Below are 23,782 nucleotides of genomic sequence, written 5' to 3'. Positions count from 1 at the left end.
ACAGCTTACAGCCATAAAGTTTTTCCTTTTTAATTTATTTTTATTGAAACTTTTCAGCATATATTACAATAAAAAACAGACTAGTCTAAATAAAAATGAAAAAAAGAAATAACATAAAAAGAAAAAAATACAAAGCCCTCTGTCAGAGGTAGATCTTAACCCTTGTCTCACACAAAGGGTGTGGCCCCTCCCACCTCTCACCTGGGAGCTTCCCTTTCTTCTCCCACCCTGGGAAATCTTCCCTTCCCTGCCTCTCACGCAGGGTCTTTCACCCAACATTCATCACCTTCCTGTGTGTACTCTCCTTAACCCAGAATAGAGGACCTCAAAAAACAAAACATAGGCAAATAGAATGCATAGGAGAAAGAAAAGGCACAAGAAATAAAGAAAAGGGAATAGAAAAGGAAAGCAAGAGAGAAGGAAAATAAATAAAGAGAACTTCCGATTCACCATCTGTCAATTATGTGTGTAAGTTATTCAAAGTTTTCACTCCAGAATGGCATCCAGCTATATTCCAAGGTAATATCCAGCTGTTCCTCAATCTGCTAGACAGTATTTTCCTAATCTTCAACCCCATTCATTTTCTTTTCCACACAAAAAGTCCAAAGGGGGCTCTTCAATTGTTATTGTTGCTAAATGTTGAGAATAGTCTTTTTCCAGTCCAATATAATGGCTTTATCTTCAAGGAATTCCAACACCCATTATTCGGATAATAACCAATAGTTATTTATTTGTTGTATATTCATTCATTCATGCCATATCTTCCAATCCCATTTCCTGTTGGTCATGATTTCCCATCCTTATTTAGAAAAAAGTTCCTCCCATTTCCTGTTCTTCCATTATTTTTCCAGAATAATTGCTAGAGGCTTGCCAGGTTTTTCCTCTGAAGTCACCCCAACTTGTACACAGGATCCTTTCTCTCTCGGCTCGATCTCTGCCATCTCAAGATGTTTCTTACTATCTCTGTCAATAGTTTCATCTCACTCCTCTGGCATCACAACTCTGTCATTTGTCTATTTCACTCCTCCAGGCAGGTGGAGGTCTTATCCATTCCATCCTCTGTTACCATTTCACTCTCCTGCCCAGGCAATCTTGATCAGTATTTTCCCCCAAAGGCCCGGTTTATTATTTGGTCTGAGCATTTTACACATCTTAGCTCTGAGCTCTTTCAGTTGCTCATCCTATAATTGTCACATGATACCAACAGTGGGATATTGGGCAATATCTTTGCCATATTGGTCTCCACCTTAACCGTCTCTGCCTTGAAAACTTGAAAACTTGTGTATGTCTCTTTAAGACAGAAGTGGCTTCCCATGCTCAGGAATGTAGCTTCACTTCTGTAGCCAGCATCCCAAAGAAAGGATGGTTTTCAAAGTAATATAAAATAACCATTCTTAATAAGCAGAGAAACCTTATCCATTTGTAATCTTTCTTAATCTCAAATAATTAGATACACTTTCGTATTATTTTTCAGCCTGCTGGTTAATGTTAGTTAATGTATGTTTATGCCAGCATTCAATTCGCTTTCTAGGTGAAGTTTAATTGGCAGACAGATTACCCAAATCACAGCTAGTCCCAATTCCAGAAGTAGTTAAAACAGGGGAGGCTTAGCTGACCTGATGCTAACCTTCAAAACTATTGGTGTCTGGGCACAAACCTATTGTCCTCAGTTTGAAGAACAGTCTTCTTCAGAGCAGGTTAACCCTTTATCTCCCTATCTCCCTTTATGCCTTGGTTGTCATTAATCACCACATAATTACCGTATCTCTGCCAACAACTAGCCAGGGATCTTTTCCTCCTGGAAATACAGTCAGAAAATTCTTCCTGGTGCCACTCATTATAACCTACCTCACAGGGTTGTTGGGGGATTAAATGAGGATGGGGAAAGCATGTACAGTGGTACATGCAGAAGTTGAACAGAATTCGTTCCGGAAGTCCGTTCGACTTCCAAAACGTTCAGAAATCAAGGCACAGCTTCCAATTGGCTGCAGGAAGCTCCTACAGTCAATCAGAAGCCACAGAAGCCCTGTCGGATGTTCGGGTTCCAAAGAACGTTCGAAAACCGGAACACTCGCTTGGCATTTGGGAGCCAAAACGGACAAGTACCAAGGCGTTTGGGATCCAAGGTATGACAGTATTGCACTTGAGCTCAGTTAGTAGAGCATGAGACTCTTACTCTCAGTGTTGTGGGTACAAACCCCATATTGTACAAAAGATTCCTGTGCTGCCATCCCATCAAGTGCCTTTATCTTCCATGAATTTGTCTAATCCCCTTTTAAAGCCAAGTTGTTGATATCCACTTGTACATACTGTGGTGGAAAATTCCATGGTCCAACTATGCACTATGCAAAGAAAGTGCTTCCTTTTGTCTGTTTCATTGGATGACATCCACCCCCCTTTGGAAAGATAAAAACTTATTTCTGCCTACTTTCTCCACACCATGCATGGACACTTCTATCATGTTCCCACTTTCTTGCCTTTTTTCTAAATTAAAAAGCTCCAAATAAAAGAATTATTGTTGATGTGGTTGCTGCAGCATCCTGATTATTTCTTTTGCATTTTATGCAACTTTTCCAGCTGTCTGTCTGTCTGTCTGTCTGTCTCTCTCTCTCTCTCTCTCTCTCTCTCTCTCTCACACACACACACACACACACAAGGTGTGGTGGCCAGAGAACAGTACACAGAGTGTTTCAAGTGTGGTCGCCCCCTACATTTCTTTTGCCCTCTTCTGATTTCACAGCTGGAGAAGCACAGGACTCTTTGAGAAGCTCCGTTAAGAAGAAATTGGTCGCTCTGTGTTTCTGGGTATCATTTCCCGAAAAGACTCTTATGGAAGTGGAGCAGATTTAACACACTCACACACATAGGTGCCCTAGCTTGGGCACGCAAACATTTCACCAAAAATCTGGACTGATTTATGAATAGTGCAAAAATGGCACCTCATGCCTCTACTTAGTGCATATTAGCTCCTCCTACTCATCCAACTGTTGAAGAGGGTGCGGAATGTTAGCTCCTAATCCAGATACGTGGTGGACATGTAAGAAAGTGGCTCAGTTCTGGCAGGGAGTGACAAAGCTGGCATAAGACACTCCTAACCACAGAGGTGACTTGGTGAATTCAGCTTCCATCCACTCTATGCACATGCCATCACACTCATCAGTTGGGTGTCTGCTCCACTAATGGGATTGAGACCCACATGGAGGGGACTCCAAAAAATCAGAGTGTCAACCCTTCAGAAATGACCCTTGTGGAAGTTGACAAATTGGCAAATGTGCATGTTAACAATTACTGGAGAGAAATGAAGGGAGCCTGCCAAAATGCCTTTAGCATAGGCATGCGTTTAGCTTGGAACCACCATTGTTCCTTTTAAAATCCTCCTGTAGGATAGACTTACCAGGGCTGATTGAAGCAACAATCCATTTTTGCAACAAAGTTAATATCATCCCCTACAGCCATGGCCTCCCTCAAAGAATTCTGGGAGCTCTAGTTTGTAAAGTGTGGTGGGAGTTGTTAAAGACCCTTATTTCCTTCCCTGTGCTATAAGTCCCAGAGATCCCTGTGAAGAGGGGTTGACTGTTAAACCACTGGGAATTGCAGCTCAGTGAGGGGAACAAGGGGTCTCCTAACAACTCTCAGCACCTTTTACAAACTACAGCACCCATAATTCTTTGGGGGAAGGCATAAGAGTTTAAAGAGGAATCATTGTGCTTTAAATGTATGATGTGAATGGGGCCTTTGGCATGATAATCAGAGGCTTTATGTCACTGAACTGCAGTGGCTGAAGACTAACAGCCAGAGAAAATCTTTCCCCCTCCTTCTTTGTGGGCTTCTTAGAGGCATCAGCTTGGTCACAAAGAGAAGCAGAGTGCTTGTCAGATCCAGCAAATGCAATTCTTATGTAGGATGGATCTATCAATGCAATTAATAAACCGAAAACAGAACCTCCGCATACAGGGAGGTTTGAGTACCAGACACTCAGGATAAATTATGAGTTATGAGACCATCTTCAAACAGCTGAAGGGATTTTACATGGAAAATAGACCAGGATTCTTTTCTGCTGCTCCAGAGCATTAAATCCAAATCAATGGATTCAAATGACAATAAAAGAGATCCCAACCAAACATTAGGAAGGACTTTCTGCTGGTAAGAGATCTTTGATAGTGGAGCAGACTACCTCAGAAGATAATAGACTTTCCTTCTTTGGAAGTTTTTTAACAGAGGTTGGATGGCCAGCTGTCAGGGATTCTTTAGCTGTGATTCCTGTATTGCAGGGGGTTGGACTAGATGACCCTTGGGTAGCTTCCTACAGTTCTATGACTCTACACTGTCTTCTGCCTGTCAGTCAAAACTGTATCTTCTTACTGTGTTCAAAAGTTGTGTACTTTACTGTGTTTCACTGTCTCAGTGTCACTGTAGAGGTTGACCAATGCACAAAGCCCCTATGGTATTCCTTCAGTTTTCTTTAACTTTGAGAGAAACCAAATTTACAAGGGGGCAAATGATTTCAACAAGATTAATCTAGAACAGAACACCTGCTCTGAACATCTGCTAACCCATCTCACACCTGAAAGGTTTCAGAGGACTCTGATTTCCTCTCCTCCAAAACTTATCTATGCAGAACCCAAGCCATGACCGAAATGCTTAAGCTTAAAACAGCCATTGGACTTGACAGATGGACGTGGTAGGCACAGCGAACCTTAGAGCAGGGTTCATCCCAAATCATTTAACATAAAGCACACTGCAGGGAGAGGTTCTCAGAGTATATCAAAAGCAAAGTGGGTTTGTCAGCTTTGAGAGAAGGAGCATTCAGGAGGGTGACAGAAGACCCATCTTCTCCACACACAGTGAAAGCAATATTACGAGTCAACACCACCTGGAAGAGCAACATTAATCAAGTGGGTGGATGGAAGGAGGAGGCAGGCGCAGCTGCAGCTGACATATTGGCTATTCTAAGTAGATGGGAAACCCAAAGAAAGATGCTCTTTGAGATGGAGAGAAGCAATGTGGTTTCTTTGTACCCAGCAGGGATGCATTCAATCAACAGACATATGGCAAAGAGAATTGAAACCTCCACAAGGCAGCAGGGTGACCACAGAGTTGTGTTGCACCACAATGGATGAAAAATGGTGGAAGAAAAGCATACTTTTGATGTGGTGCAAAAACAGATGTCTTGATTGTTTTATCCTTTCAGTCTTGGACCTGGGACATGGCAGGAGATGGGAAGATAGTGTCAGTTGCTCAGAGCCTTTGGCATGGTTCCTCAACTGCAGTGTCCAATCAACAGTGCTTCTAGTCTTGGACACAGATCCTAGATAAGATGTGCAGCATTCTTCAAAGCCCTGTTGAGCCAACGTGGTGCCAATGCTAGAGGATTGGGCTTCGATGGGAGAAGGGGATAGGTAGAAATGTCTAGTACCAATTTGAAAAGTTTTAGCAGAGGCAGGAAGGAATCCATCCTCCTCTATCTAAAGCAGGGATAGCTTATGAACATCATCCCTGACCATCTGCCTTGACAATGGCCATGCTGGCTGGGAATGACAGGATGTTGGAGCATCTGGAGTGTCACTGGTTCCCCAGCCTTGGTATTAACATGGCCTGGGGAACCTGTGGCTCTCCAGATGTTGCAAGACTCAAGGTGCTATACATGGTTCTCCCAGTCCTCATTTAATCCCCACAACAACACTGTGAGGTAAGTTAGGAGGAGAGAGAGTGACCAGCTCAAGGTCCCACCTTGTTCCCAGGGCCCCCACATTCAAATTTACACTAAGTAGCTTGTTGCCTGACTGCAGCTGAGGTTTTTTTGTGCACCCCACCAAGCTGAAAGGGACTTGTTTCTCTGTTAGAGGGCAAGGGATTGCTGTCCAATCCACTCACAGCCTAAGATGAAGGATGAATGGGAATCTTAAAGCAGCCTCACCCCCACTTGCACTGTGGCACTTTCGCTTTCACCAAGGGTAGCATGTAAAATCATATGAAAACTAACAGGGGCTTTTGATCTTCAGCTATTCAAAGCCAGTAATAAATTAAAAAAAGGTTCAGTGCAGAACACAGACTCCAGATGAATCAAGGGCTATGCTGCTATGGAAATGTGTTGAATTGCTAAAGAGAAGCAGGGATCCCTTTGATCCTGCAAAGGCTACCCAAGAAGAACTGACATCCCCAAAAAGCTTATATTATTCTATGTTTTTACTCTAGCCAAGGCAGGACCAAAGAAAGCAAATTTTCTGTATCCTCACAAAGGCAGGCTCCAAATTATAATGCAGTTCTGGTAGTTCACCTTTAAGGATGTTAGCCAGGCAGTGTCTGCTCCAGGTTTAGGGTGGTCCTTGTCTTCAGGGACCTCCCTTCCTGAGCAGACTGTAGCTGTAGCTCAGTGGTAGAGCATTTGCTTTGCATGCAAAAAGTCCCTGGAGAGTACAAAGGAACAAAAGAGTGAAAAGCAAGAAGACAAGCGACCTGGGAATATTTAAGCACCCTGTCAAGCTTAATCCCACTCTCAGACATGCAGTCACAAGGCAGGCACTTCACTCCAGCGCATAAATATCAGTCACTGTGCATGGATACAGTGTCCAGCTTGGCAAGATAAATGAGCATGGACAGCCATGAATGCAGAACATCATTTCCAAAGGGCAATTTGCCAGCTAAACAGCAGGAGATGAGAAGGCAGCTTTGGGGAAGCTATGGCATAAGTTTTTTAATGATGTGCCTCAGATGTTTTTATATATGTGCACACACAGAGGGAGGGAGAGAGCTTTGCCGTTTCTCAGCATTCAGCAAGGAAGTTTGAAAGAGCACAGGGGTTCCATGCTGAGCACCCAACTCTTGCATCCCAATAACTGCACTTCCCATCTACCAGTATTTGCAGAAGCACAGCCTGTACACGGTGGCGGAGAGCAGTGGGGGCGGGGCTGGCGCACATCCTGGGGGCGGGGGCGCCACCCAAAGGGGTGGGGTGTGTGTTCTGGGGGCAGGGTGTGCCACCTGTGGGGGCAGGGCGCCCAGCGCGGGGGGGCAGCCACTATGGAACCCCACCGGGATCGCGCTGCCCGGGGCAGTGTGCTCCCCCCATCGCCTCTTCCTCCACCAGTGCCTGTACATGTCACAGGAGCGATCAGTATAGATCTGCTAGGCTTAGAACTGCTGTAGCTGCCCTCCAAGCTGAAGGTTTGCTGCCTCTATAAGGGATTTCCAACTGCCGGGGGGGGGGGTCACATACCCAGATATTTAAAGCTGCAGCGTTGTTTGATCATGTGTCCATCTAAGCCATGGGTAGGCAAACTAAGGCCTGGGGGCGAGATCTGGCCCAATCACCTTCTAAATCTGGCCCACGGGTGGTCCAGGAATCAGCGTGTTTTTACATGAGTAGAATGTGTCCTTTTATTTAAAATGCATCTCTGGGTTATTTGTGGGGCATAGGAGTTCGTTCATCCCCCCCCCCAAAAAAATATAGTTCGGCCCCCCACAAGGTCTGAAGGACAGTGGACCGGCCCCCTGCTGAAAAGGTTTGCTGACCCCTGATCTAAGCACTACTTATGTGGGCTTATCTCTTGGACAAGACCATCCCCTCCATTTTGGAATAATTTATATCTAGACTGCAAACCTTACCAAGTTGCCACTGAGTTCCTGCTCCCTGGGGCTGCTGCCTCACTCTGCCTAACAGAAAGGCTCACCCAGACTGAGCTGGAGCAACAGGGAGGCTAAAAAGTGGGGCATTTCAGCAATGAATTTTCCCTCCCTCTTCATTCAGTTAAGCCTTCTGTGATAGATGCTGATCGTTAAGGTAAACACACAAGAGCACAGTTAATAACCCCAAAGAACAAGCAGTGCAATGATCAGAACTAAGTCCTTCGGGATTTGATGGGGCTCACTCCCAGATAAGTAGGGTTAAGAATGGGGCACACAAATGTAGGCTTGGCTTAATATCTTTGTGCACTGCTATGGAATCCCCAGTTTATAATTTATAAACAAAACAAAACAAAAACTATGCATTATTTGTGATTATGGTTATCATCAGCCTCACCAAACATATTGACAAATAAACCAGTCTTGTACTGAGGGCTTATCCACACTTACCTTTCCTCTGCTCTTTCCAGGCATGCTCCACACTTTAAAGGTCCATGTCCAAGCAGCCTTTCCCCCCTCTGGAGCTTTCCCAAGGAAAACACGTTCCTTAAAGCTCAATGGGAGCAAACGGAAATCCATGGAAAACTCAAATGTGCTCCAATTGAGTGCTAAAGAGCAGGTTTTCACGGGGAGAGCTTGGTGTATTGATACTAAACATGTGCCTAGAAAGAGCAGGGCAAAAAACAAGTGTGGGTAATCCATATGTTTTCTCTGATTTGTGGCAGGTCTCCAAGGTCTCAGGCAGAGAAGGGTCCACCCCAGATCTCAACACAGCCTGCTACATAGAATTGTAGAGTTGGAAGGTACCCCAAGGTTCATCTAGTCCAACCGCCTGCAGTGCAGGAATCCCAGGTTGTTAAAGTTTGTGGGTCATAAATCCTTTGACCCACTGAGTCTGCTGCAACAGCCCTGCAATAAATTTGATTTACTGCCACTCCGACAAACTCCAATGGCGCCCACACGCTTCCACTCGAGCGCTGCCACTCTTCTCAGTTGCCGGATAATAGCAGAGTTCACACACAGAGTAAAATGGCTTCTCTGTGTCAACATGGTGTCTTCAATAACTCAGCTCGACACCAGTGCTTCTATTCTAACACTCTTTATTTAGAAGCATAACAAACGGAAAAGAAAACCCACAGAATCTAGCTGCATGTTCGCAGCACACTGTCTCTAACAAAAACGAAACTACCTTGCTCGCATTCTCAGACAGACTGCTCTCCAGAGAGAGCTCAGCCCCCACAGAGCACAGATCAAAGGAAAATGCCCGGGTCATGTGGGCAATGCACCCAGTGAACGCTTCTGGAGTGTTAACTCTTGGCTGTCCAGAACTACAACACAGGTAAAGAATCCCTGACAGATGGCCATCCAACTTCTGCTTAGCAACCTCCAATGAAGGAGAGTCCACCACCTTCTGAGGGAGTCCTTTCCACTGTCAAACAACTCTTACCATCAGAAAGTTGTTCCTAACGGTGAGTTGGAACCTCCTTTCTTGTAATTCGAATTGATTGGTTTGGGTCCTACCCTCTGGAGCAGCAAAAACATGCTTGCTCCATCTGCGACATGAAATTCCTTCAGATATTTAAAGGTGGCCATCAAATCACCTCTTAGTCTTCTTTACTCCAGGCTAAACAGACCCAACTTTCTCACCCTTTCCTCATAAGGCTTGGCTTCCAGACCATTTATTTTTTTGGTCAGTTGAAGATGCTAGGGGTTGAACTTGGGACTTTCTGTATGCAAAGTGTGTGCTCTGCATCTGAGCTGTGGGCCATACTTTAACTTTCAAAAAAAGAAAAATTGACATGAATTACTTCTATTTGTCTTGGAGCTGTTGTCTGAACCCAGGGCCACTTGTGAAAAATGTTTTGCAGGAAATCTTATGAAGTTCTAATGAGATTTTGTAGTTCAAAAATGAGGTACATGTTTATTATTCTGTGTAAAAGCCTCTTCTGGCGAAATTGTTTGCGTTATATTAAGGAAATGACATTCTTGGTATAGACGTGAATTACATTGAATCAAAATTAAGTGCTTTTTCTCCTAATGCAATGTGACTTTGTGATTAAGGCTGAAATGAAAGAATCATAATAACAGCAACCATATTGCACAATTAAGTGACAATTCTGTGCAGTTTGCCAAACCATAACTTGATTATCCACTGGTAGAGATAGAAAGATGTGTTAATTTCAGTTTCTCTCGATCCCTCATTTTTTTTCAATTTTCAATTCACTTAATCTCATTTCCACATCACTTTGCAGTTTTTTAAAATGCTGCATGTGACGCTTAAAGAGACTTCCGGATCAGTCGCGATCACATAAAGGTCGTGAGTTCATCCAGCGAGCTTGTCAGGATGAATCATAGAAAAGAGTGAAAGAGGGAGTGAAGGCAACACAATACCCCTAAAAGGGCTCAGAAAAGGATTCTGAGCTTTGACCGAGCCAAGCGGCACAAAAAGGGGTTTCTCAATGGCTCCTGCACTTAGTAAAGTGACACAGAGAGAGGGAGAACCCCAGCCTTCCCTTTCTATGGGATGCCTCAAAAGCCTGAGCGATTCAGCTACAGCTCTCTCCATAATTCAAGACTAAGATAATAAAAATAGAGGGAAGACAGCAAGAGGAGCAGGAGGAAATTAGGGAGAAACCATAAAGAACATAGAAAACTAGATTAGACATAGGATGAGAACTTGAAGAAACTTTTCACTTTCTTACTCTTAATTATAAAACTACCACGAAAAGAATAAGGTATTAAAGAACCAATTCACAAGGGGAACATATAGATAATACATAAATAGCAACATGACAACAAAGAAAAAACAGGTAACAGGTGTAACCTTGGCAAAAGGTGTAACCTCGGCAACACCTGGAACACAATCAAGAAGCCCTTCCACAATAGAGATCAAGCCCAATTTAGATATTAAAGAACTGATACTGGGTATGAAAAAAAGAGATGAATGAAAATATGAAAGCGTTAGATGTAAAATTAGATTTAATGGGAAATAAGATAGAGCAGAACTCAAAAATAGTTCTGGGCCTCTCTGTACAGATTGAAAAATTCTCTGACAAAAGTAAGGAATTAGACACAGATAGGCAAGAATTAAAAATGAAATCCAATAAGTCGGACAAAGCATTGAAAAAGAACCAGAATGAGTGCAAAGAGATGAAGAAAAGCCAAGAGAAAATGAAGGAAGATCTTGTGGAATTAAAAAAAGATGCAAGAAACAATGCTGGATGCAGTTGTGACACAGGAGATGCAACAGAGAAAACGGATGCTGAGATTTTGAGGAATAAGAGAGTGACAAGAAGAGAGTATCGAGGAACTGATAATAAAGGAGCTGGCAAAATGGCTAGAAATCCAAGAAGAATATTTCTCTATTTGTATGGACAAAGTGTTCAGGGTCAAATCAAGGTTTGTGAGGTCCAATAAATGGCCAGGAGATTGTCTTGTGTTCTTGAATTCAAGAATTCTAAAAGATAAAATCCTACAAACTAACAGGAAAAGGGGGCTGAGAATTGATGATAAAGATATTATAATACTAAGAGAAATTCCTGCAAGATTGCTAAAGAATAGGGTAAAATATAAATACTTAGCTGAGGCATTGAAAAAGAATGACACCCCCTTCAGATAGGAATTCCAGAAGATATTTCCTTTACCTTTAAGCAAAGTAGAAAAAGATTTACAACAGAAAGTGAGGTAGAGAAATTTTGGAGGAAGACATTAGGAGGGCGGAATTGTGGGGAAAAGGGGAACCTAGAGAGGTAGGGATAAAGTGGGATGTCAAATCCAAACTCTTCTTCTTCATCGCCATCTACTTTGAAAAAATAAATGGGATATAATATAATATAAAAGAGTGTTGATTAATAAAAAAACTAGTTGATGAATTTATTTCCTCAGATGTTGTTAAGAAAAGAGGGGTAGTTATATGCAAACTCAAGATTCAACCTAGAGCCTTTATTTAAGGATGAAGAAGGGAGAATGATGGCAATAAAAGTGGCATATCAAAAAGAAAAAATAATTATCATTGGAATCTATGCACCAAATGATAAGAAGGCGGAATTTTACAAAAAACTGGAGGATAAACTGCTGGACTATTGTGACAAAAAGATCATATTATTAGGAGATTTAAACTGTGTTACCTCACTCGATATGGATAGCACAATGCGAGAGAGAGAAAGTATAGAAGAGAGATTACCGTTAACCTTCTTCCAACTGGTAGAAAACTTCAATCTTCAAGATGCATGGAGAGTTAAACACCCAAATGAGAAACAATTCACACACTGTTCAGAAGCAAAACATTCTGCAGGGAGAACTGATAAAATTTGGGTCTCAAAAAACTTATTACTAAAGATAAAAAAGCAGAAATTCAATCAAAAACACTATCAGATCACAATCCAACTATGCTGGAAATAAGAGAAGGAAGAAAAACAAGAAGAAGATGGAAAATTAATGAAAACATCCTAAATAATGAGAATATATTAGGAAAAGTGAGGGTGATTTCAATAGAATACTTTGATAACAACTTAAACCGGGGAACTGATATAAATACCGTATGGGATGCAAGCAAAGCAGTGATTCAAGGCTTCTACATCCAACAAAATATAACCCAAAGAAGAGAGAGAGAAAGGAACACAGTGGTACCTCTGGTTACGAACTTAATTTGTTCCGGGGGTCCATTCTTAAGCTGAAACCTTTCTATTGAAATCGCCCTCACTTTTCCTAATATATTCTCACTCCCCAGTAACCATGATGGAGGTGCAACAATCAATTTCCAAAGCAAAGACAAGAAAGTCACCAGGTACAGACGGTTTATCTGCAGTGTATTACAAAAAATTAGAAGACATATTGTCAGATCCGATGAAAAAAGTCATGAATGGAATTTTGAAAAAGGGGGAAAGACCAAAATCATGGGAAGAAGCTTTTATCACTCTGATACACAAGAGTGATACACAAAAGAGTGGCAAGAGAGATTATTTGATTACCTTAAATTGGCAAAACTGACGGATGCAATTAGGGAACAGTCTAAACAAAAATTTCAAAAAGAGCAGGGAAAGTACAGAGATTTTTTTAAAAAACCAAAAACAGTGCCCTCAAATTAAAACCTGGACTTGCTTGGAATAATTTTTGCAAAACAAAATATGGTTTACAAATACAACATATGGAGAAGGGTAGAAAAGACGAAATGAGAAAGAAACAGTTTATCGAGTTTAAAATCAGACCTGCTTTGAGGAGGAATGAAATCTACTAGAATTAGAATAAGAATTAAAGATTGGCTAACATAAGTCCGCATGCAGATATATGGGTATACAGTGGTACCTTGGGTTACATACGCTTCAGGTTACATATGCTTCAGGTTACAGACTCTGCTAACCCAGAAATAGTACCTCGGGTTAAGAACTTTGCTTCAGGATGAGAACAGAAATCGTGCTCCGGTGGCGCGGCAGCAGCAGGAGGCCCCATTAGCTAAAGTGGTGCTTCAGGTTAAGAACAGTTTCAGGTTAAGAATGGACCTCCAGAACGAATTAAGTATGTAACCAGAGGTACCATTATATGTTTTTCATTTATTTTGTGTTTTCTTTTGTAGTTTTGTAGTTTGTTTTCCACATGCCGTGTGTGTATGTGCTGTAATAATAAGTTAATAAAAAGCATTTACAAAAAAACAAAAAAGCTACATGAGAATCTGTATGAAATTTCATGCACATTTCTCTGAACGCACACATTTTTGTCCAACAGATGCATTTTTGCAATCCATTTCCCCCAATATTATTCATTTTTGCACACCAGTGGCACTAGTATACATTTTGTGCATTCTTTCTCTTGAACTACACATTTTTGGTTGTCAAACTGCATCAGAAAATTCAAAAAAGTAAGAATTTTGAACAGCAGTTCCAGTTTCTCTGGACAACCTGTTCATTCGGCTTTCATCCAGAACTGCTTGCATGAAGTTTGCATGGTGGGTAGGCTTTGTCTGGTTGTTCTTGAGAATTCATTGTCATTTGTTTGTAAGGAACTTATACATCCTGATTTGCTTGCAGGTATTTATCTGGGTTCCTGATCATCATTCATTCATTCCACACTTTTCAATGCATTTACTCATCACTTTCAAAACCAAAGTGGATTTGCTGCGCTAGGTTGAAAGAGCACACTTAGGACTCTTCCAGACTTCCACACAGGTCTCGGCTTTAAAACTCCTTGTCCAAGCATTGTTGCTTTTTATCCTGGTGCTTTCCCTGGGAAAGCCCCTGTTTTACCACTGAATCAGAGCAAATGGCAACCAGGTTTTCCATAGATTGCTGTTTCCACCAATTTAGTGAGAAAATGAGGGTTTTCCTAGGGAAATCACAGGGATAAAAAAGTGCTTGGGCATAGCGCTTCAGTCTTGCTTGGAGGTCTACAGCAGACACACACACCCCCGTAAGCACACCATTTTGATTATTTATTTATTTGATTTGATTTATTAGATTTCTATGCCATTTTTCATTCAAGTGAATCCCTAAATGGCTTACAAAGAATAAACAACAACAACAACAACAACAACAATTCCCACCTTTTGCACCATGTAAGCCTACCTGTTATATAGAAGGATATCCGGCTTCCATATCTGGCCATCAGGAAAACGGACGTTCTTCACTCCAGGATATTCTGACATATTCCACTGTAAATAGTAGTCTGTCCAATACTGGAAAATTAAGAATAATAAGCAAACACGCACAGGTTAATTTAATTTTCTACTAGCAGTAGCTTGTTCCTTCCAGAGTATGGCAGAGTTAGGACTCAGATGAATGTCTTGCCTGGAACTCTCAAGAAGTGGCATTTTACTTGCAAAAAAGCCCCAGATTCTACAAATTGTGCATTTAGCAACTGAGGCGGGGGTAGAGGGTTGGGAGAACAACTGAAGGCATTAAAATTTCATTTTTAGGTCACCCAGTTGCACACAGCAGCCTGTAAAAGAAATGCCACTCTGCTTGTGACTTACAGTTTGTGCCATCTCAAGCATGAAATTGGAATATATATATTAAAGGTCCCACAGAGGAAATAGGAAGCTGCCTCAGATTGTTCATCTAGCTTCTCTCCTGCAGCCTTCCCCAACAAGTGTCATCCAGGTGTTGCTCAGTTACAGTTCCTATCAGCCCCAGTACGACTACTGGTAAGGGAAAATGGGAACTGTAGCACGCAGGAAGTGGCTGGCACACCAGCCCCCCACTCATGATGTCAGCCTGATGGTCAGCTGTAGAGAGATGAACCAAACAAACCAGAAGAGGCTAGGCAGGTTGGCCCTGCCAGAGAAGAAGCAATGCTCAGCCAGCTGGAGGATGAAGGTGTGGTGCGTGGCACATTAATAGAAGGACTCAAGCTGGGCGGAGGAGAAAGGATGGAGGTGGAGTAGTAGAATAAGGAAAGAGGAAAGAGCTAGGCTGTTTAGCAAGCATTGCCACAGTGACTTAGGACACAGCAGGAGAGAAAGGAAAAGCCAGCAGTTCTGGAGCTAGCCAGCCCAGTGGTGAGTCAAAGAAGAACATAAGAAGAGCCTTCTAGATTAAACCAATGGCCATCTAGTCCAGCATCCTGTTCTTACAGCGGCTGACCAAATGCCCCAGTGTGAAACCCACAGGCAGGATTCAAGTACAAGAGCAGTCTCCCTTCCTGTGGCTTCCAGAACCGGCATTTAGAAGCATTGCTGCCTCCCACTGTGGAAGCAGAGCAGAGCCATCCTGGCTAGTAGCCATCACTAGCCCTCTCCTCTTTGTCTAATCCTCTTTTAAAGCCATCTAGGTTGGTGGACATCACTACTTCCTGTTTAACCATGTTTAACCATGTTAGAGGACTTAAGGGGGAAGCAAGAGTGCTTAGCTAAGCAGATCTCAGAAGGGCATCTGAGTGAAGAGCTCACGTGTTGTTTTCTGAAGGAAAGTTAAATCCTGGGGCTCTGAAGACCCTTGAGATCCCTAGTGGGAGAGTGGAAGCTCTTACATAGTCTGACTTCATTCAGAGAGGATCAGGTGGAGAAGACTGGTCTACTCTCACCAGCAGTGAATCTCCAACATTTCATACAAGGTCATTTCCCAGCCTTGTCTGGACCTTTTACACATCAGGCCCTCCCATTGTGGCATGTGATGTCACACATGTGTGAGATGTCACGTGTGTACGCTGGGCACCCACAATGATGGGTGGAACCTGGTGAGCCTAACCTGAGTTGCTGTGCTCATTAAGCCTGACACTCCTGTGCAGATCCTGTTCTGCTAATAAAGAGTTAACTCCAGCTTGCTTGGTTATTTACTGCTGGCTCACCCTTGTCGCTATAGGAATGTTAAGGATTGTAGGAAAGGATATATTGAATAAATATTATCCTTCCTTCACTCACACTAGTGATGTAGCAAAGCAAATTCCCATTAATTTAGCTGGAAGCTAGTTTGCAGATTTGTTTGAATCTCTTAGTTAAGATTATTTCCTGGTGTCCCCTTTCATCCCTCTTAAAAGAATAAAGATACAAGAGTTTTCCTGAGTAAAATAACAAAAAGTTTACTCACATTTCGGTTCACGATATGATCCCTGAAAGGCAGGCTTTTCTTAGCAGTTACATAAACAAAGGCAAGCAAGAGGCCACCTTCCAGCCAGGCAAGAGCACTTGAACAGAGCATGGTGTGGGACTCATGAGGGGCAGGGATTGGAGAGAATCCTGTGGGCCAGAAGAGGAGCCTGGCAGGCCACATTCCCGCCCTAAACGTTTGCAAGGCTCCTCCTCCTTTGCATTGTGTTTGTCTTGACTGCAGCCTTGTGAGCTACCTACCTCAAACAACGGGGGACAAAGAAACATGGTGGGCTGAAGATCCTGTACTGATTTGCACTACCCAGCCAGCTTCTGCGCAAGGTTAAGTGGAGATCACCTAAGGCAGGTTCCTATAATTTCACACCAGTGCTCCAATCATTAGTTTTAGCTTCAGAAAGTCACACATTTCCCCCAGATGATTGTTTTGCTCCACGCAATACATGAAAGCCTCATTCCAGGGAAATTTGACCTCTTGTTTAGCTCCAATCTGCACTATTTTCTTTCCTTTCGTTTGTATTGGGCAGTTCTTTTGCAACTCAGTATGCTGTTTACAACCCTGTCAAAGCAGCAAATGACCAAAGCGGTGCTCCTGTGTGCCCTCCAGCTCTACAGATGTCAACTGCTGGAGGTCGTCTCCAGTCAGGATGCCCAGTGATTAGCTCTTGTCTCTCCCAGTGCTTGTGACACTGATAAATCTGTCCTTGATTAAACTGCCTGGGTTCTTCTGGGACCAGTTTTTAAAGCTGATGAAAAGTTTTCTTACTTTTATAAATAACTTGTGCCTTTTCCACATCTTCTTTTAAAATGCAATGGCAGCAAAAGACAAACTTCTTTTTTTGTCTCATCAGTATCAATCAGCCAATATGTTTAACTATGCAACACATGGTTAAACCATGAAACTCACTGCCGTGGGAGGCAGTAATGGCTACCGAGCTAGATGGCTTTGTAACAAAAATAAATATATGAATAAAGGACTTAACCATATGAGGCTGACATAAAAACCCTGCACAAGCACTATGCAACAGAACGAAAGATCATTATTCCCCCTCCTCTCACTTTCCCCCCAAATAATGTACAGTATATAACAGTGTCTCATACTGAATGCAAATGAACTGTGAAAAAGACTATGAATTGAAAGTGGAAAGACTATAGGTACCCCTTTTTGTTTATTTGTTACAGAGGAAAATCTTTAATAAAAACTATAAAAAAGAGGATTAGAGAAGAGATCTTGGCTGTCAAAGGCTCCTCTCCAGGATGGCTCTGGTCTGCCTCCACAGCGGAGGCAGAAATGCTTCTGAGCGCCCGTTGCTGGAAAACAAGAGGGGCAGAGAGCCCTTGTCTTCACATCATGCTTTCCCCATTTTCTTCCTAATGTAACACTAATGTCTCAACAAATGAAACTGATATGTAGAAGACTTCCGGGTCAGCACCATTGGCGAATGGCGGAGTTCCCCTGATCAGAGGAACTTGCTCCGCGAGAATCGGGTCTCCCGCCGTGGCGAAGGTGGGGACCCTTTAGAAATCCCAGGTGGAGAAAGCCTGGGAATGTGGGATTCGGCAGGGCACCAAGAGCGCCTCCCCTACTCGCGGGGAACCCCATCTGGTGGGGTGAGTGGCGCGGTGCTGCGAACTGACTGCTACTTTCGCGGAGAGAAGCCGCACAGCCGTCGCCGGAGAGCGCTGACTTTTTCCTGTGGACAATTGGACTTAAAAGTAATTACCCGTGAGTAAAGTGAAGAATTGGAGTATTAAAAGCTGAATTTGACAACGAACGGGGGGAGGTGCAAAACAGGAAGTCCGCCTTCCTCTTTTTGTAAATAGTCGGAAGCAAATAGACACAAGCTAAAGCCTGAAAGTCTGCTTTAAACGTTTAAATTTCCAGTACAAAAATAGCGAACCCTCCCTGGAAGCAGGGGAAAAGGGGGGGAGATTCTGGACTTTATTTGCCTGCAAAAAGAGAGGGAGAAATCAACTCTCCATCACTCGGAACCTGGGAACGGCAGCCATTAAAATCTCTGCATTTCGGAGCTCCGCTTTGACTGGGAACAGACTGTGTTTTTGACAGTCAGTGAAATAGTGAAACTAAAGTGAAACTTTGTTTCAATTACTTTCCCCCGGTTTAAAAGATACAAATTACCTTCTTCTGACCTAAAGTCAAGATTAGATACTAAATATATAGGTGCAACTGCAATTTAATTTTAATTTAATTTTACTTTTAAAAAAAGGATACTTTGGACTAACATAAGAGAAACAATAACTATTTCCCTCTAGAGGAGGACTTTGAAACTGCTGTAAGGAGTGGAATTTTCCAATTTTAAAGATAAGACTCTGGGACTGTGTTTGACCTTGAGGGTTTGTGTGTTATGGCAGATGGCAAAGAAAAAATAGACCCCTCAATACAAGAAAAAACAACAAGGTCTGGGAAGTCTTTTCGAAGAGCCTCTACATCTGGCCCTCCTGCCTCATCTGCAGCTGCATTGATGCATTCTAAACCAAAAGGAATGATTTTGGAAGAAGCTCTGTCACTTGCTCTGAGTAAAATTAATAATTCATTGGAACAAATGAATAAAAAATTGGATCAAAATACACAAAGCATAAATAGTTTGGGACAAAAAGTTAACTCTAACACAGAAGCAATTGAGAAATTGGTTAAGGAGTCCAATTCAACCCGGCAGATTGCAGAGGAGGTTAAGGAAAAGGTCGGTGCTGTGGAAGCGAAGGTTACTCAACTGGAAACAGAGGTTCCAGATCTGCAGAAGCAAGTGGAGGATCATAAGCTGACGCTGTCTATGATTGAGCTTAAGGAGAAACAGACAAATTTGAGGATTCGAGCAATACCTGAACTAGAGAAAGACTCTCTGGTGGACTATCTTACGGAGGAATTTGCGACCTACTGGGACCGGGACTTGGAAAAAGACGAGTTTAAAATCGTGAGAGCCTTCAGACTTGGAAGAGGAGGTAAGAAGGAGAAAAACAGAATAAGAGACTGTTTGATTACCCTCCGAACTAAAGAAGAGAGGGATAAAATTTTGAGTTGGCATTACGAGAAGACTCTGGTAATACACCAGTCAAGAGTGGAAATATTTAAAGATATCCCTAAATATCTTTTGGACTTGAGGTTCAATTTTGGAGATTTGGTCGCTTTGCTGAGAAGGAACGAAATCAACTTCAGGTGGGAATTCCCTCAAGGCCTGTCATTTAGTTTTAAAGGAAGGAAAATAAAAATAAGATCAGTAGAAGACAAAACAAAGTTCCTGTATAAGCACGAAGAGGATTTACACAAGGGAATTGGAAAAGAGCCAACAACACTGAACAGAGGATCACCAGACAGAGGACCGGAGCAAAGAGGGGAGAGAATATCACCAAGTAAGGGAACTTTGGACATATCAACATTGTCCTTTGGATTGGACTCCCCAGTGAACGTACCAACACTACTACCAACAGAAGAGGAACAAGCTCTGGGGGCAGTTGGGGGGGTATCAAAGTAATCACAGGATGGCGCTGCAGGCCTTGAGCTGGAATGTGAATGGACTGAACAGCCCAGAAAAAAGGAGGAGAGTGTTTCATTTGTTGAAAAAAGAGCAATTGGACTTGATTTGTTTACAAGAAACACATGTGACAAGGTTACACAGGAAGCTACTGAGTAACAAAAAATTAGGCCAAGAATTTATTTCATCGGATAAAGTCAAAAAAAGAGGAGTGGTCCTCTATGCAAAGGAGAGTTTATTACCTAAATTTATATTTAAAGATGATCACGGAAGATTTGTTGCAATTGAAATTCAAACACAAGGAGAAAAATTCTTGATAATAGGCATTTATGCACCAAATGAAGGGAAATCGGACTTTTTTAAAAAGTTGCATGAGACACTGGTGGACTATCTGGATTATAATATGATTTTGATGGGAGATATGAATGGTGTAGTGTCTACAAACATGGATAAGGCACAAAGACAAATAGTTACTAAGGACGGAAGACTACCAAAAACTTTCTTTGATATGACTGAAAATATGGACTTAATTGATATCTGGAGAACGAAGAATCCTCTGGGAAGAGAGGGAACTTTCTTCTCCGAGGCTAAAATGACATGGACAAGAATTGACCAAATCTGGGTAACCAGAGGAATGGCTCCGAAGATAAGTAAAGTTGAAATTTGCCCTAAGACCAGCTCTGACCATAATGCTGTGAAGATGGAAATGAAATTGATGCCATCTGGTTCCTTTAGATGGAGGATGAATGACTCTTTGTTTAGGAATGAAGAATTTACTAAAAAGGCCCCAAAAACTTTGAGAGACTACTTTGAGATAAACATGAACACAACCGTGGAAAAAAGAGTAATTTGGGATGCAAGCAAAGCCATCATGAGAGGATTCTTGATACAACAAAATGCAATTAAGAAGAGAATGCAAAATGAGAAAAAAGACAAAATTCTGGAAAGAATAAAGGAAGGAGAGAAGAAACTGAGGGCGAAACCAAAGTCTCAGGAGATTTTGAAAGAAATAAAGTTATACCAAGTACAATATATGAAAATGATGAATCAGGAAATAGAATGGAAGATTAAACAGATGAGACAAAAGACATTTGAATCGGCAAACAAGTGTGGGAAACTGTTGGCCTGGCAATTGAAAAAAAGACAAAAACTTAATACCATTACGAATCTGGAAGTGGAAAGAAAAAATATACAGAATCCAGTGGAAATCAGAAAGTGTTTCCAGAGGTACTTTAAACAATTATATACACAGGAGAAGCAGAAAGAAATGGACATTGATAAATTTTTGAAAATAAATGGACTACAAAAAATTTCCCAAGAAAACAGATTAATGTTGGATTATAAAATAACGGAACAGGAAGTAGAAGGGGCCATTCAGAATATGCAATTAGGTAAATCTCCAGGACCGGACGGACTGACTTCTAGATATTATAGATCTTTGAAAGAATGGTTAATACAACCTTTAAAGGAAGTCTGTAATGAAATAATGGAAGGGGAAAGGGCGCCAGAGTCGTGGAAGGAAGCGTACATTACACTTATACCGAAAACAGAGACTGAAAAGACGCAGCTTAAGAACTACCGCCCCATATCACTGCTTAATGTGGATTACAAAATCTTTGCAGACGTTTTGGCCAAAAGATTAAAAAAGGTGCTAGCAGAAGAAATTCATAAAGATCAAGCGGGTTTTCTCCCGGGTAGACATTTGTCTGACAATACGAGGAATATAATCAATATTTTAGAAAAGCTACAAGTGAAGATTAATACTAAAGCAGTTTTGATTTTTGTGGACGCGGAGAAAGCCTTTGACAATATTTCCTGGAGTTTCATGAAGAAGAATCTATTGGGGATGGGGGTTGGTCAAGGCTTTGGAAACGGTATAGGTGCAATTTATTTAGAACAAAAGGCTAAGTTAATTGTAAACAATGTAGTGACGGAAGAATTTAAGATCGAGAAAGGAGCACGACAAGGCTGCCCAATCTCTCCATTGCTTTTTATATCGGTCCTGGAAGTTTTGTTAAATATGATTAGAAGGGACCAAATGGTAAAAGGTATACAAGTAGGAGCCAAACAGTACAAATTGAAAGCATTTGCTGATGATTTGGTATTGACTTTACAGGAGCCAGAATCAAGTACTAAAAGAGTATTAGAACTGATTCAAGAATTCGGTCAGGTAGCAGGTTTTAAGTTGAATAAGATGAAAACAAAAGTTTTGGAGAAAAATCTAACTGAGATTGAGAGAGATAAATTTCAGAAGGAGACAGGATTGACACTGGTTAAGAAAGTGAAATATTTAGGGGTAAACATGACTGCTAAGAATGTGAATTTATTTAAGGATAATTATGAAAAATGTTGGACTGAAGTGAAAAAGGATTTAGAAATATGGTCAAATTTGAAGTTATCGCTTTTAGGCCGAATTGCTGTGATAAAAATGAATGTATTGCCAAGAATGTTGTTTCTGTTTCAAACATTGCAAATTGTGGATAAAATGGATTGTTTTAAGAAGTGGCAGAGACATATCTCTAGATTTGTCTGGCAGGGCAAGAAGCCTCGTATAAAATTTAAGATATTAACAGATGCAAAAGAAAGAGGTGGATTTGCCCTGCCAGACCTAAAACTTTATTATGAATCAGCCGCTTTTTTTTGGCTGAAAGAATGGCTGCTTCTTGAAAACACTGATGTGTTGGATTTGGAAGGTTTCAATAACGTATTTGGTTGGCATGCATATTTGTGGTATGATAAGGTCAAAGCACATAAGAGAGCCAGTGTGGTGTAGTGGTTAAGAGCGGTAGTCTCGTAATCTGGGGAACCGGGTTCGTGTCTCCGCTCCTCCACATGCAGCTGCTGGGTGACCTTGGGCCAGTCACACTTCTTTGAAGTCTCTCAGCCCCACTCACCTCACAGAGTGTTTGTTGTGGGGGAGGAAGGGAAAGGAGATTGTTAGCCGCTTTGAGACTCCTGAAGGGGAGTGAAAGGCGGGATATCAAGTCCAAACTCTTCTTCTTCTTCTTCTTCTTCTTCTTCTTCATAAAGTGTTCAAAAGCCATTTTGTTAGAAAAGCACTGTTTAATGTTTGGATAAGATACAAGGATCTGCTTGAAAATAAAACCCCAAGGTGGCTGTCACCAATGGAAGCGAAGGCTCAGAAAAAACTCAATATGGAGGCTAAATGGCCGAAATATTGGGAAATTTTGGAACAAGAGGGAGACAGACTAAAATTGCAGAGTTTTGAAAAATTAAAAAATAAAGTGCAAGATTGGCTCCATTACTATCAAATAATGGAGGCATATAATTTGGACAAAAAAAATAGGCTTCCAAGTGGAAAAATCAAAATTGGAAACAGAACTGTTAGACTCTAATGTTAAGAATTTGTCAAGAATGTATAACTTGCTGTTGAAATGGAATACTCAAGATGAAACGGTGAAATCTGCTATGATTAAATGGGCACAAGATGTTGGACATAATATTATGATGGCTGACTGGGAACAGTTATGGACCACTGGTATGAAATTTACGGCATGTAATGCCTTAAAAGAGAATTTAATGAAAATGATCTATAGGTGGTACATAACACCAGTCAAGCTTGCAAAATTTTACCATTTGCCTGATAATAAATGCTGGAAATGTAAGGAGACAGAAGGTATTTTCTTTCACCTTTGGTGGACATGCCCAAAGATTAAGGCATTCTGGGAGATGATCTATAATGAAATGAAGAAGGTATTTAAATATACCTTCCTGAAGAAACCAGAGGCCTTTCTCCTGGGCATGGTTGGCCAATTGGTGCCAAAGAAAGACAGAACGTTTTTTATGTACACCACAACAGCAGCAAGAATACTTATTGCAAAGCACTGGAAGACGCAAGATCTACCCACCAGGGAAGAATGGCAGATGAAACTGATGAACTACATGGAAATGGCGGAAATGACTGGCAGAATCCGAGACCAGGGAGAAGAGTCGATGGAAGAAGATTGGAAAAAAATTAAAGTATACTTTAAAAAGCACTGTAAAATTAATGAATGTTAAAAAGATGCTGGAATGGATTTACATGGTCTTAGCAGAAAGGTTACAAAGAATTAAGTAAAAATGGACTGTTAATGGGTTAAAGTGTAAAATTTAAGGTTAAATTGTGTTAAGATAA

General features: G+C 41.6%; 1 protein-coding gene across 4 annotated transcripts in view; it reads right to left on the bottom strand.

Moving 5' to 3' along the window:
* The window catches only part of CHRFAM7A (CHRNA7 (exons 5-10) and FAM7A (exons A-E) fusion), a gene marked incomplete at its 5' end in the record, with an annotated part of 92,848 nt that overhangs the window by 21,561 nt on the left and 47,505 nt on the right, over nucleotides 1–23,782 (bottom strand). For 3 of the 4 annotated variants that reach the window (XM_083586731.1, XM_083586730.1, XM_083586732.1), the window contains one exon: nucleotides 14,181–14,290. In XM_083586731.1, coding sequence (XP_083442857.1) covers nucleotides 14,181–14,290 — 110 coding nt within the window. Of the gene's footprint in view, nucleotides 1–14,180; nucleotides 14,291–16,139; nucleotides 16,160–23,782 lie in introns of those variants that run through there. The other variant, XM_083586733.1, reaches the window with a different exon arrangement.

Source organism: Podarcis filfolensis (assembly GCF_964270895.1).
Source record: "Podarcis filfolensis genome assembly, chromosome: 14".
NCBI lineage: Eukaryota > Metazoa > Chordata > Lepidosauria > Squamata > Lacertidae > Podarcis > Podarcis filfolensis.
The sequence above is the reverse complement of the archived record's forward strand: the minus strand, read 5'-3'. Positions and strand labels throughout refer to the sequence as shown.